This window comes from Eschrichtius robustus, chromosome X (assembly GCF_028021215.1).
Source record: "Eschrichtius robustus isolate mEscRob2 chromosome X, mEscRob2.pri, whole genome shotgun sequence".
Classification (NCBI taxonomy): Eukaryota; Metazoa; Chordata; class Mammalia; order Artiodactyla; family Eschrichtiidae; genus Eschrichtius; species Eschrichtius robustus.
This window is the reverse complement of record NC_090845.1, coordinates 35,044,192-35,060,411: the sequence shown is the minus strand read 5'-3', so window position 1 is coordinate 35,060,411 and position 16,220 is coordinate 35,044,192. Positions and strand designations below refer to the sequence as shown.

Here is a 16,220-nt window from a genome sequence, read left to right as displayed (position 1 = left end):
TTACCAAAAAAGAATTTTTACTGAAAGCATACTTCTAACTTCACACAGTTCAGATTTGGGGATGATGAAAATTAAGTATGAGTAAAACTGTCCTGAGTGATAAATTTTAGTAAACAAAAAGATAGTATGTAGTCTAAGACTAGAAAGCAAATGCCAAAAGTCAATAATTTTCTTCTCTGCCTGGATTAATCAAGTGAACTTCAAAGATGATACTTTGTTATTCAAATGCTTCTTAACACAGAGCAGATCCTTCTTAACATATAACAAACAATATTCTGAAATAGATGTTCTGAAATAGATCAAGGATCAGAATACCATTTCTATTACACTTACTAGACCAAAATCCCCTGATTACACCTTTTTGTAAATGGTATGGTTTCAATGGCATAAGCAAACTCAGATGACAGGCCTTAAACCATAAAGAAGGAAAGGAACCTAACACCAACATAATAAAAAATACATTTTAAATTAAGTCCACATCTATCAGCTAACTTGTGAACAAGTTTCAGATCACTACTTCCTTTGAATAAATGTACTTCATAATATGCCAATCCATTCGTTCATTCCTTCATCAAATATTTATTTAATTCCCATTATGTGCCAGCACTGTCTCATATGCTAAAGACCATAGCTATGAACAAAACAGAAGAGAAACACTGCTGTCATAGAGCTAACAGTTCTGGGGGGAGAGGAACAATAAACAAATACAACAAATAGATGTCAAATGGTGGTAAGTGCTGGGAAGAAAAATAATTCCCAGAAGGGGCAAGAGGTTGCAATTTAAAGTAGGATACTTCCTCACTGAGAAAGTGAACTTGACGGGGAGTGATGAGGGAGCTCAGAAACATCCACGTGGAAGAGGAAAGAGCAAGTGCCAAAGCCCTGAGGCAGGACACGTGCTATGTGTGTGTAAGGAATCCACAGGAAAGTGATTAAGGGGTGATGTGTCATAGGAGATGAGATAAAGAAGTACCTGCAGCCATAGTGGAGGTGTGGAGTGGAGAGGGATAAGGACTGATCGTTTAGTGCCTTGTGGGTGATTCTGAGCACTTGGATGTGTACTGAGGAAGACAGAAAGCCGTTACAGAGAAGACACTTTAAAGGATCACTCTAGCCTGCTCTTCTGAGAATGACCTATGAGGAGGGGGCCAAGAAATCATACGAATGAGAGAGTGATGGTGGCTTGGATGTAAAGTGGTAACAAGCAGAGAGACTGAGAGGTGGCTCTATTCTGAATATACTTTCATGTTAGGACCAACACTGTTGGCAGATGGAGTGGGGATATGAAAAAGAGAGAAGAGTCAGGGATGGCAACAAGGTTTGGGGCTTAGCAAAGAGATGGATGGATGCGTTACTACTGCATACTGAGATCAGAAAGGCTGTGGCAGAAGCAGATTTGGAGGGAAGGGACACAAATTTGTCTATGTTTAGTTTGAGAAATGTATCCAATTCCAAGAGGAGATGTTAAGTAGGCAGTTAGTCACTCAGGTCTGCAGTTCAAGGTAACCCTCCAGCATATAAATTTGGGAGTTACTAGCATTTCAAGCCACAAACTAGGAAAGCTCACCAGGGGAGTGAGTACAGACAGAGCAGAGTTTCAAGAAATGAGGTGATTGCTGAAGGGAGGTGTAGGGTGAAGAGAGTTTTTTTTCCTAAGAGGTGTGTAGGCTAATGAGAATGATTCTATAGAGAGGAAGAGGTGATGCTGGTGAGTGCGGAGAATTGCTTGAGCAATTGCTGAAAGAGTTTATTCTTCTATTTGCTTCGAAGATTGCTGAAATGCAGCATCCAAAGGATACAGAGAAGCACTGACACGCATAAGGGCCAGAGAGGGAAGCACTAAAAACATCATCATTCACCTTGAAAGCAATAAAAGAGGTCGGTAAGGTAGTAAGGTATACAATTAACACATAAAAATCAATAGCCTACAAAACACATATCTGACAATGGATTTGTATCTAGAATATACAGAAAACTCTCAAAACTCAAAAATACAAGACAACAAACAATCCAATTAGAAAAAACCCAAAAGACAGGAAAGGAGATTTCACAGAAGAGAATATATAAATGGAAAGCATATGAAAAGATGTTCAACATTACTGGCCATTAAGGAAATGGAAATTAAAACCACAATGTGGTATCACTACACATCTATCAGAATGACTAAAAAAGGAAACACAGTAACAGCACCAAGTGCTGGCAAGTATGAAGAGAAACTGGATCACTCAAACACTGCTGGTGGGAATTTAAAACGGTAATTTATACAATAACAACTTAGTCTGTCAGTATCCTAAAGAACTATACTTATACTTAGCATACAACAGTTATACTCCAGAGAAATAAAAACTCATGTTCACACAAAAACCTGTACACAAATATTCATAGCAGCTTTATTTAAAATAGCCCCAAACTGGAAACAACCCAGATGTCCCTCAACGAGTGAATGGTTCAACAAACTGTGATACATCCATACCATGGAATACTACTCAGCAACAAAAAAGAATGAACTATTGATATACACACAACTTGGGTGAACTCAAGAGCATCATGTTGAGTGTAAACAGGCAATATTAAAAGCTTCCATATATATGATTCCATTTATATAACATTCTTGCAATGACAGAATTACAGAGGTGGGGAACAGATTAGTGATTACCACAGGTTAGGGATGGTGGTAGTGGTGGTGGTGGTGGGGGGTGCGACTATTAAGGGAGATTTTGTGCAAATGAAAGAATTCTGCATCTTAACTGTAGTGGTGGTTACAGGAGTCTACACAAGTGATAAAATGGCATAGAACTATACACACGGATTGTACCAATGTCAGTTTCCTGGTTTTGATACTGTACTACAATTATGTAAGATGTAATGACTGGGGGAAACTGGGTAAAGGCTACATGGAACCTCTCTGTATTATCTTTGCAATTTTCTGAGAATCTATAATTATCTCAAAAGTTTTTAAAAACCTAATGCATCCTTGCAAGTATAACTTGGACCACAGGATTTCTTAGAACTCAAGTCAAAATAAATATATGGTTTATTAATTTAAAAAAATCAATAACCTAGTACATGAGTGTTCATAGCAGCTTCATTTGTAATAACCCCGCACTGGAGACAACCCAAATGTCCATATATGTATAATGATATACTACTCAGCAATAAAAATGAGTAACTATTGATATGTGCACTATGGACATCTGAACATAATCATGCTGAGTAAAAGAAGTCAGACAAAAGAGTGCATAATGTATGATTTCACTTATAGAAAACTCTAGAAAATATAAACTAATCTACAGTGACAGAAGTCAGATGAATCATTGCCTTGGGGTGCTCTTGATCATGGGGAGAGGTGGGAAGGAGGAATTACAATGGGGCAAGAAGGACCTTTTGGGAATGATGAATCTGTTCACTATCTCGACTGTGGTAATGGTTTCATAGGTGTATGCATATGTTAAAACTTACCAAGTTGTATACTTTATATATGTGTCGTTAATTGTATGTCAATTATAACTCAATAAGGTTTAAAAAAATCAATAGCTTACACATTCATAAATAATAACCAGTTAGAATATATCATGGAAAAGAACCCATGTACAATAGCAACAAAGAAATAGTTAGGGACCAACCTAAGAACCGTGCAAAACTTATATGATGAAAACAATAAAACATTCCTGAAAGGGAGAAATACTGATTTCAACAAATAGAAAGAAATCTCTTCTTGTAGAGGGTGATTTAATATCTTAAAGATGTTAGTTCTCCCTAAATTAATTTACAAACTGAAAGAAATCCCAATAAAAATACTGACAAATGATTTTTTTCTGTGCTAGACAAATTAATACTAAAATTTATATGGAAAAATAGGCATGTAAGAATAGCTCACAAAACACTGAAAAAGAAGAGCTTATAAGGAGAACTAGTTCTAATTTATACTAAGTATACTGAAAATCTTCTATAAATAAAACAGTGTGGCACTGGCATTTGAGCAGAAGGATGGACCAATGGACTAGAATATAAAATCCTGAAATTGACTAGGCACATACTGAAATTAGGTATATGATAAAGGGTAGTTAAATCACTGGGGCAAAGAGAGATTTCATAATAAATTGTGTTTGGACAACTGGATAGCTATGTGAAAAAAATCAGATCCATAACTCACACCACACCCAAGAATAAACTGTAAGTGAATCAGAGATCTAAATGTAAAAACTCAAATATGTTAGAAGAAATTGGGTGAATTCCTCTATAACCAGGGCATAAGAGGATGGTTTTCTACTATGATTAAAAATCTGGATTTAATAAAATATTTCTTTAATTTATGGCTACAATGAAAATGAAAAAAAATTGCATGAGAAAAATCCATAAGCAAAGTCAAAATATAAATGACAACTGTAAGCAAATATTTGAAATATGTCACCAATAAAAGCTAGTATCTCTAATATACTTATTAAAAATTCAGGGAAAAAAAGACCATAAATCTGATACAAAAATGGGCAAAAGGCAAAGACAATTCACAAGACAGATATAAAAATGGCCCATAAACACATGGCAAAATACACAACTTCACTCATAAGAGAAATGTAAATTGAAACACCACAAGATACCACGTCACACCCAAAAGACTGAAAAGAATGTCAACACTTTTAAAATACACTCTGCTGGTCAGACTGTGAGGAAATAGGCACTCTCAAATATCTGGTGGGAATGTAAAATAGTACAAGCTTTACAGAGGGTACTCTCGCAATATCTAACAAAAGTACATATGCACCAATCCTTGACGAGCAATCCACTTCTAAGAATTTACCCTGAAGATATACTTCCAATAATGCAAAATTATTTACTACAGCATTATCTGTAGTTGCAAAAATACTGGAAACTACTTAATGCCTAAATACAGTAGACTGGTTGAATAAACTGTGACACATCCTTACAAGGAAGTACTATACAGATTTTTAAAAATAGGATAATCCCTGTGAATACATATGGAGTGACTTCCAGAATGGATAGATGGATAGATGAATATAAATGTTTTTCCCCTCCCTATTACGATATGGGTATTAAAATTCTGAAACCACTGTATGTGTGTGGTAGAACTGGGCAAATGAATTAATATATTGATGTTATTGAAAGTCAGGGCCCTCGTTGTGGAAGAATATCTACAAAGAATATCTACATCGCACCTACAAATACAGAATGGGGAAAACAAAGAAGAACCCTGAGGGGTACTGGAATCGGAGATCAGCAGGATGAATATGCAAGTCCATACACCACACACACGCACATACACACATTTATATGCATATATGTGTGTAATTATTTTCCTAGCTCTGTTGCTGGAAGGCCCAGAAGCAATGATATTCTGATAGCAATGAGAACACGCTAGCTCCCAGATCTTGGTTTCTAAATATTATTCCTAACTATAAGTAAGAAAGGCTCCTCAGAGAAACAGCCAATTCCAAGACTGGGGCAGAGAAAGTACAAGATTATCCTGGAACACCTTGTTGGGCCAAAAAGTAAAAAAGTGCTAGAAGAACTGATAGGGACATGTCAAAGAGACAGAGAAGCCAGTTTGAAGAAACTTCCATTAACCAAATTTGAGACATTTTGATCAAAACACTGACAGCAATGAATTATAACTCACTGAATAAAATGATCTATGAAAGACAGATAAAGGGCAAGTTCCTGCCCATAGTGGAATGCCAACTAACAAACGTACACAGAATGATGGAGTCAGAAATCCACCATTTAGCGTTATATTAAACTAGAATTTAATTGATTCAGTCAAGACCTATCAACAGCAGACATTAAAACTAGTGGGTAAGGTTGGAACTCATTTGAAAATACAAAATAAGGGAAACAACATAAAAAAGCTGTGGACTGATTGCACTCAAGATCAACTCTAGGAAAGAGTGGAAGGAGAAATTCTACTGAAAAGGAAAAAAAAAGTTGATTTCTACTTGTATCTCACAAATCTTAGGACTTTTAATAAACCCGTTATACATATTTCTATGATAATCTGAACTTAAACTTAGCTGAGGGGGGAAATGTATGTGAGAGCAAAATGCCATGTAAGGTGGGCAGAAATCATGTCTGATTAATGTGTACGATCCACAGCCAGTGTATATTTACAAAGTTTATTTAAGTCCTGACATATTCCATAGTTCAATCTCAAAGTATTATACTTCATGTAGTACTAAGAATGCTGTTTGATGATCATAAAAATACTAGTACCTGGAGAAAAGCCTAATGACGTTTAAAGATGCTTGTTTTTAATAATGTTCTGGATTCAGAAGGGAAATTCAGGCTCAAAATTCTATATGCAATCAAAAGACTAAACACTAAAAAAAAAAAAACACAAAAACTAGTAGGTAGAAGTTTGGTGGAGAACAGAAATATTTACATAGTTTCAAAGTATCTTCCCACTAAAGTTCTTACCTTTCCTTTAAAGGAGAATGATAAAGCAGGATGAAAAGTCATTAGCTTTATGAAAACCACAGCAGAATATCTAAAATTTGTATTTTTTGAAAAATCACAATATCAAAAACTAAGTTCCATTTAAGTACATGAGCTAGTTTTTTATTAAAAACTGCATGCTACAAAGCACCATTTATACTATAATCCTATTGTCCTTATTAAAAATTATATACTAAAAATAGGCTAGAATGATAAATACCAAAATTATAAAACTGATGGTGCTAAGAATTCAAGTGATTTTATTCATTTTATGTTTTACTACATTTTCAATTTCTCTACAATTAACATATATTAATAAGAAGAAAAAATATGTAAAAAAACCCTGCAAGAAGTAAGCAGATACAGAAGAAAAAAGCTGGAAAGAAATTAAAAAGCCAACAGTGCTTTGTGATTGCATAATGGCATCATGGGTGATGTATTCTTTTCCCTGTTTTTAACTGTGGGACTTAAGATTTAAAAACCATGATGCTCACAGCTTATCACTTTATAAACTGATTTTACCTTTGCTGTGCACACTGGAATCTAGCAATGCTGCCTCTCTGATAACCTCTCCTTGAACTCCTTCCTCTTACGCCCTGGATCCTTCTCTACCTAACAAGAGAACAAATCCTCTTTCTTTAAAACTTCTGCATCCACTGCTCCTGAGATTATTTGATGTCCCTTTATAACATCTAACATCACTCGTTTCGCATGTAGTGTTATTTTCATGGTGAGCGTACAGGAATGGATCTTTATATAATGGCAACCACTGGTAATGTCATTTCCTACCATAAAGCAGTTCCAGAGAATATATACCACTGCCTTGTGCTTTCTCATCCCTGTTCTCCTTGCATAGCAATTGGTCTAGAGTAAGGAGAGGTGAAGAGGTATCTTGTCAGAGGGAGGAGGGGAGTTCTGATATGTCTCTTCTTTTGTAGAAGTAAAACGTTTAATTTTATTATTTTTTATAACATCTTTATTGGAGTATAATTGCTTTACAATGGTGTGTTAGTTTCTGCTTTATAACAAAGTGAATCAGCTATAGGTATACATATATCTATCCCCATATCTCCTCCCTCTTGTGCGTGCCTCCCTCCCACCCCTCTAGGTGGTCACAAAGCACTGAGCTGATCTCCCTGTGCTATATGGCTGCTTCCTACTAGTTACCTATTTTACATTTGGTAGTGTATATATGTCCATGCCACTCTCTCACTTCGTTCCAGCTTCCCCTTCCCCTTCCCCGTGTCCTCAAGTCCATTCTCTACACCTGCGTCTTTATTCCTGTCCTGCTCCTAGGTTCTTCAGAACCATTTTTTTTTTAGATTCCATATATATATGTTAGCATACGGTATTTGTTTTTCTCTTTCTGACTTACTTCACTCTGTATGACAGACTCTAGGCCCATCCACCTCACTACAAATAACTCAATTTTGTTTCTTTTTATGGCTGAGTAATATTCCATTGTATATATGTGCCACATCTTCTTTATCCATTCATCTGTTGATGGACACTTAGGTTGCTTCCATGTCCTGGCTATTGTAAATAGAGCTGCAATAAACATTGTGGTACATGACTCTTTTTGAGTTATGGTTTTCTCAGGGTATATGCCCAGTAGTGGGATTGGTGGGTCGTATGTAGTTCTATTTTTAGTTTTTAAGGAACCTCCATACTGTTCTCCATAGTGGCTGTATCAATTTACATTCCCACCAACAGGGCAAGAGGGTCCCCTTTTCTCCATACCCTCTCCAGCATTTATTGTTTGTAGATTTTTTGATGATGGCCATTCTGACCGGTGTGAGGTGATACCTCATTGTAGTTTTGATTTGCATTCCTCTAATGATTAGTGATGTTGAGAATCCTTTCATGTGTTTGTTGGCAATCTGTATATCTTCTTTGGAGAAATGTCTATTTAGGTCTTCTGCCCATTTTTGGATTGGGTTGTTTGTTTTTTTGATATTGAGCTGCATGAGCTGTTTGTAAATTTTGTAATTAAAAAAAATTAATCCTTTGTCAGTTGCTTCATTTGCAAATATTTGCTCCCATTCTGAGGGTTGTCTTTTCATCGTTTATGGTTTCCTTTGCTGTGCAAAAGCTTTTAAGTTTCATTCGGTCCCATTTGTTTATTTTTGTTTTTATTTCCATTTCTCTAGGAGGTGGGTCAAAAAGGATCTTGCTGTGATTTATGTCATAGTGTTCTGCCTATGTTTTCCTCTAAGCGTTTTTTAGTGTCTGGCCTTACATTTAGGTCTTTAATCCATTTTGAGTTTATTTTTGTGCATGGTGTTAGGGAGTGTTCTAATTTCTTTCCTTTACATGTAGCTGTCCAGTTTTCCCAGCACCACTTATTGAAGAGGCTGTCTTTTCTCCATTGTATATCCTTGCCTCCTTCATCACAGATTAGTTGACCATAGGTGCGTGGGTTTATCTCTGGGCTTTCTATCCTGTTCCATTGATCTATATTTCTGTTTTTGTGCCAGTACCATACTGTCTTGATTACGTAGCTTTGTAGTACAGTGTGAAGTCCAGGAGCCTGATTCCTCCATCTCCATTTTTCTTTCTCAAGATTGCTTTGGCTATTCGGGGTCTTTTGTGTTTCCATACAAATTGTGAAATTTTTTGTTCTAGTTCTGTGAAAAATGCCGTTGGTAGTTTGATAGGGATTGCATTGAATCTGTAGATTGCTTTGGGTAGTATAGTCATTTTCACAATGTTGATTTTTCCAATCCAAGAACATGGTATGTCTCTCCATCTGTTTGTACCATTTTTAATTTCTTTCATCAGTGTCTTATAGTTTTCTGCATAGAGGTCTTTTATTCAACCTAGTTTTGGAAGTTTTAGCCACAGCAATCAGAGAAGAAAAAGAAATAAAAGAAATCCAAATCGGAAAAGAAGAAGTAAAGCTGTCACTGTTTGCAGATGACATGATACTATACATAGAGAATCCTAAAGAGGCTACCAGAAAACTACTACAGCTAATCAATGAATGTGGTAAAGTAGCAGGATACAAAATTAATGCACAGAAATCTCTTGCATTCCTATACACTAATGATGAACAATCTGAAAGAGAAATTAAGGAAACACTCCCATTTACCATTGCAACAGAAAGAATAAAATACCTAGGAATAAACCTACCTAAGGAGTAAAACATTTTAAAACAGCATCACTATATGTTAGCTTCCTCTGCACTTTCTCCATGATTTAGCACGGTATGGTCATAATGGTATCTATAACTTTCCCGAACAAAGCCTTGTGTAAAACATGCTTCCCCCTTGCTCAGATGATCGATCTCAACTCAGCAGGGTCCTATGGCAATGGAGCCCTCAAAGACAGATCAGCACACAGGGAAGTGAAACTAGACCTCCGACCCGCAGAGTCGGGTGGCTTAGTTAGAGGCCCCGTTCAGAGTTAGTTCTTTGGGAGGGTAGTTTGTTTTTGTTTTTGTTTTTTTTTTTTTTTATTTATGGCTGTGTTGGGTCTTCGTTTCTGTGTGAGGGCTTTCTCCAGTTGTGGCAAGCGGGGGCCACTCTTCATCGCGGTGCGCGGGCCTCTCACTATCGCGGCCTCTCTTCTTGCGGAGCACAGGCTCCAGACGCGCTGGCTCAGTAATTATGGCTCACGGGCCCAGTTGCTCCGCGGCATGTGGGATCTTCCCAGACCAGGGTTTGAACCCGTGTCCCCTGCACTGGCAGGCAGATTCTCAACCACTGCGCCACCAGGGAAGCCCCGGGAGGGTAGTTTTTAAATGATAGCAATGCACACAATTTGGGAATGCAGGTTTCAAATATACATCACAAAGGTAGGCAAATCTGTGAACATTTAAAAAAGATTGCCAGTATACTTACAGTTTTTTCATTATTTTCAAAAGCTTCTCTTGCTTCTTCAAATGTGCAGACTTCTTCTTTGCATTCACGTTCAATATTGCCCTGCCTTATCTCTTCAAAAAGTCCATTAGCTCTTGGGTAGCGTTTTAATACTGAATTGGCTTTTTCTCCTGTGAGGAAAACTAAAAAGAGATATAATAATAAGCATAAAATTGTAATTAAAAAAATGTGGAAAGTTAATATACAAGATGAAATCTGCTAGATACTCTTTAGAAAACATAGCCAACACCCTAAACCTCTTTCTCTAGGTCAGCAATGAAGTGACTTTCAGCTCTCAACCACCAATCTGCTGTCTTCCTCATCATGTGAGTGTGTCCTTTCAGTAGCAGTTGCCCTGGGCAGGGACAGTGACATGATTAACGATGTTACATCTAGACTTTAGCACATTCCTGCCAACCATGGGTGTTTAAATATAGCAATAAGGATACCAGTACTTATAACTGTAAGAGGATGCCCCCAGGCGTTCTGCTGTTGGACAGCAGCAGTGAAATCAAAATCCAGTCTGTGGGCTATCAGTCTTTGTCCCCCTAACTAAAAATAAATAAAACTCCAGTTGACCTAATATAAACCCAGAGAACACTTACTTGTATGAAAGGAAGAGTTGACAAAATAATATCAAGAAATTAAGACAAATTTGGCCATAATTCATTCCAAGGGATATTAGTAATAATTTTGTTCTAAATGCACTTAAATATATTTTGACACTTTAATATATTTAACCCCATTTCAATGTCCTTCAGAAAAAGAAAATTGTTCCGCATGACTTATAGGGGCATTTCATATAAACATTCAAAATGCATATTTATGATACCCAGTAAAATAAGGCAATGGTTATATGCATACTCATGGGGAATTATTTTTTTTATGTACAGATTCATTTTAAACTATACTTCAATTACATTTTTCTAAAACTGTCCTGCTTGTTTGGAGAGATAAATAGAATGCTACCAGAATTTAATCTCTGCTAATGCAAATTAGAAAATTCCCTAATCTTAAAGACCTCTGACATGAGAGAAGGCACATTACAGATCCTTCAAGATGTATTTTTTTTTAAAAAAAGGTCTACATTTTGCAAAAAACATTTTGAAGTAAAATGAAAAACGGTAAATGCTCTTTTAAAAATGTCCACAATAGCAATGAATTTAAGGTTTACCTCATTTTAGAAATGTGTATTTCACTTCATAGAAGATACGGATTCATTACTTAGGATTCTTTAAAGTATCCAAATTGATACCAATTAGATGGCTACATTGAAAACTACAGTAGGCCTTCCATAAGTGTTTCCTTCCTTCTGTACTTCAGAAGGGTAACCATCGATAAAAATTAATCACACAGTCATAAAATATCATTAGAAGAAATCTTAAAAAATAAAAAAATAAAAGGATGCTGTTGAGTTGGAGAGTAAGTAGAATTTTCTATCAGTGCTTTTCACAGTTTAGCAGCATCAGAATCCCATGCTGGACTTATTATCACACATATTGCTGGGCCTACCTCCCAGATTCTCTGATTCCATAGGTCTGGGGTAGGGCCAAGAAGCTGCATTTCTAGTAAGATCCCAGGTAACGCTGGTGCTGCTGGTGCCACTCCCACAGTTTGAAACCACTACTCAAATGGGAGCTCCTTAGAAAACTAGTTCTGAGGAAGGTGTTTATGGAATGCTGGGATTAACAAATTTAAAAAAGATCTTTTACTGCATGACTTTTCAGGACCCTTAATATGCATTTAATATATATTTTAAATCTCCAGAAAACGAACATGACACAGGCATGTGTCATATTTATTTGACTGTGGAGCACTTTTTCAAGGAACATTTCACTGAATTAACAACTTCCTAGCCATTGGTTTTATTCATGCCATGACAAACAATTCTCTTCCATATAATAGGCCAACTAATTCATGAAGACAGTAACTGATTTCTCTCGAGGCTTCTCTTTTCTAGGATAAACATGTCTAGTTCCTTCGTCTGTTGGTCATATAAAATAGACAGACGTCTCCGTACCGTCTTTACCTCATAAAATATTGTATTCTACACTGAGTGTGGTCTGACAAGTACAAAACTGATCAGGGCTATTGGCTTCCTTGTTTCTAAACACAATAGATATGTCAATAAAGTCTAACGCATCTTTGGCTTTTGGGACAGTTTTCTTGAAAATAAACCAATCAGTAATAATGTATTTTAAGCTTTTAAAAGGAAAAAAGAAACCTAAATTCTCCTAAGAGAAAATGTTATATACACTATCTCCATAAAGGGGTCAAGGAAAGCAGCTAACTCTTGAAACCAGAAAGCAGGCTAATTCAGAAGGTTAAGCAACTATAAGGTAATGTACAGCAAGACACAGCCCTTCTTATTCCAGCCTAATCAGATTACCAAGAGCACTCCACAAACACCTTCTGTGTATTTTCTTGTACTGGAAGGCAACATGATATAATACTGAGAACTCTAGATGGAATAAGCTGGCAAGTAGATTTTATCTCACCTGTCAAATGTGCTCAATTAGAAGATACCACCTAGAGTAAGAGTCCGACCAGTAGGAAAGATATTGTTACAGATTAGTTCCGTCTGCCATATATTAGGGAATAGGAAGTTGTGGCAGAGTATTTGCCGTTCCTCATCAAGGTAATTTGGAAATGTCATGGGTGATACCAGAATTGGGATTCTTTCTATGTGGAAACAAAATAAAGGGGAAGGTGGCAGCTTGGACCTATAGGATAAGATCAGACTATTTCTTCCTAAAACACTGGGCAATTTCCATGATGCTAGGGCTTATGTTTGGACTTAATGTTTGAAACTAAAGATGATTACTTCCCTCTACCTCCTTCTCATCAAAATGTGTGAGTTACCCCACAGCTGTCCAGAATCATGTGTATGCCTTCATCAGAGATTACATGATGTGGCAAGTATACAGAATGTAAATTTACTTTGAGAACACAACACTGAGGTATTAATCAAACATGTTCTTTTCTCATTAAAGGACATAAAGAAAAACCTAAGCTGTTTTCTTTAGATTCAGTTAGGAAACACCCTTACTAAAGAAAATATTTAAACTCTAAGACTGGTAAACACATAAATGACCACAAAATAAGTATATTAATTCAAAAAACGTTAACTACTTTTTCATAATTTCAAAATAAATAGCTCTCACCCATGCTTTCTCTTCAAAAGAAAAGAATAAAAATAAATGAAATAAGATAGCTTCTCAAGTAACTCTCTAAATTACTGCCTTAAACCGAAATATGTAGTCATGTTATATATTTTTAATGCATTGCAGCATACTAAAACTGACATTCTAATGCCAAAAATCTTTATCTAGGCAAAATCATGTCCGTACATTTGCTGAAAAACAGCAGATGGTAAGGCCTGAAAATTAACAGCCCACGTGGAAAATCTCTACTCCACTTATCTAATCAGTTCTCTAATCTTGGGTCTGGATTCATTGAAACAGCCATTATTTAAAGTTGCAAATGTTTACATTTTTCTTTTAAGTGAACAAAATTCCTTCTTTAGGACATATTTACTGAACACAGACTATGTACAATGAGATCATGACAAGTCACAAAGATGAGTAGGAGACTGCCTTTGACCTCAAGGTTCTTCAGTGCAAGAGATAATGAAGATAAAAGAGATACACAAACAGCTCTAACGCAAGATGAACAAGGTAGATGCTCTTTGAGGTCAGCAGGCAGGCGTACTTCTACTGGGTAGGTGTGTTTCGGGATGGGAGAGGGACCTGGAGAAGGGCAAGTGAAAAGTATATTTGGGCTGGCCTTTTAAAAATTGGCAGGATTGGGGCATGCAAAGATGGTGAGGAAAGACATCCTAGGAAAACAAAATAGTGAGTGAGGGCCTGAAATCGAATAAACCTATGGCCACAGACGAGGAATATGAGCTGGTCAGTAGGGCCAAAGTACACGATTCAAAAGAGGAAGAGAGGGAAATGAAACCGGAAAGGGGCCTGATAGCCATGTCATGGAGGCATTTAATGTTAGGCTAAGATATTTAAACTATTTGACAGCATTCAAGAGTTTAGACCAATACTTCGTGGAGAATAACCTAGAAAAATGTACAAGTACAACAGATTTGGGGGTAGGATGAAGAGAAAATGGAGGGATAAAGGCCAGGAAAAAGGCTACTTACAACAGACCAGGTTAAGAAATAATGAGATCATGCATTAGAATGGTGGCAATAGGAAGGGAAAGAAAGGGACAGATGTGAAATATGGGTGATCTCTTTGGCCACTACACCCATCATGTACCTTATTCCTCAGTCAAACCAAATCTTACCATCCTTCATATAGGTTCTTTTATGCCTCCATAATTCTGTACCTAATATTTCCTCTGCCTAGCAAACTCCTATTCCATTCAGATGTAACATCCTCTAAAAACCTTCCCCAGATTCTACTCCCCACTTCGTTAGACAGAGCTGCTACAGACTCTCAGTATTTACGTATACTTCAATTATAGCAATTAACTAAAGTATATTGTAATTTTATTATAATTTTTGGTATGCCTGTCTGGTTCCCCCTCAAGACTTGAGGGCAGGGCCCATGTATTATTAATATTTTGATCCAACATCTGTCTTTCATAATACCTAGTAAAGACCTTGGTACAGAACATGATTCAATAAGCGTGGAATAAAGGAAAAGGCAGAATGGGAGAAACTTGATATCTGAATGACTAGAAGCTGGGAAGGCAGCATCGTAAACTTAATATATGATTATGAAATCAGTACATTTACTGCAAAGTTTCTAGTGAGACAGCACTTGAATATCCTTCTGCAAGAGAAACTACCTTTTGAAATTTGTACAGTACTTCTGTTTGGGCTCCGCTTGGAGCACAATTTTTGTTGTTCTGAAAGAACCATTGATTTGCCGTAATACTTATGTAGAGGGAGAGTAGCTGGACAACTACTGTTGTGGGAAGAGGGCACAGCCAGATGCTTTTTGGCTTGGCAAGGAACTAGCACCTTGGCTCCCCAGGGTGCTGCAGTGAATTCATGAAGAATGTGCAGGATAGTTTACATTTTTGGAGAAATGCATTGATACTTAACATCTGTTGGACACCACACAAACTATGAGCTTAAGGTAATTTCACAGTTTCATTATTAGATAGTTCTACATTCCTTTCCTTTGTGAAACTGGATTTTCGGCTATGATTTTAAAAAAAAAAAGTGCTGTGTTTGACAAGAAGTGAGAAGGTTTGAGAAGTTGTGCGGTGCCCAACAGGTACACACATCCAATTAGTAAGTAACTGCATGGCTATTTAAGATAGAAATATTGAAACAAAGCGAGTCACATGAGTTTTTTGGTTTCCTAGTGCATTTATAAAAGTTATGTTTACACTATACTATAGACTATTAAGTATGCAATAGCATTATGTCTTTAAAAAGCAATGTACATACCTTAATTAGAAAATACTTTATTGCTAAAAATGCTAACTATTACCTGACAACACAGGGTTGCCACAAACCTTCAATTTGTAAAAAACCACAATATTTGCAAAGTGCAATAAAAGGAGGTATGCCTGTATTATTTTTTCAAATGGCTACCAAGCTGTCAGGATATAAATACCTATTAAGTTGTTTGGACCTAATTACTTAATAAATGGAACTATTAGGCATTTCTTTTGGCCTATGGCTGCTGTGAAAAAGTCACTGCAATAACTAAGGGCGCCTTAAACTCAGAAAGTTTGGGAACCTCTGACCTAGGGGTTCTAGAGGCTGATGGAGTCCTGCCACTGCTCTCCCAAATACATCTGGCACACCATGCTTGAATGGGCTGGGAAGTTCCTTCTCTGAGGAAGGAAACTGAGATCCCTTCTGAAAGTTTACAGTTACTGAAACCTGTCACATGGGTTACTGTAGCCCTGATTAAGAGCCAGCAGGAAAAGAATATA

The 16,220-nt window shown here is 36.7% G+C and overlaps 1 protein-coding gene across 2 annotated transcripts in view; it reads right to left on the bottom strand.

Annotated features, from left to right (window-relative positions):
* Positions 1-16,220, bottom strand: part of PRRG1 (proline rich and Gla domain 1) — a 164,795-nt gene that overhangs the window by 57,397 nt on the left and 91,178 nt on the right. For both annotated transcript variants that reach the window (XM_068534000.1, XM_068533999.1), the window contains exon 3: positions 10,290-10,450. In XM_068534000.1, the coding sequence (XP_068390101.1) occupies positions 10,290-10,450 (161 nt within the window). The remainder of the gene's footprint in view (positions 1-10,289; positions 10,451-16,220) is intronic.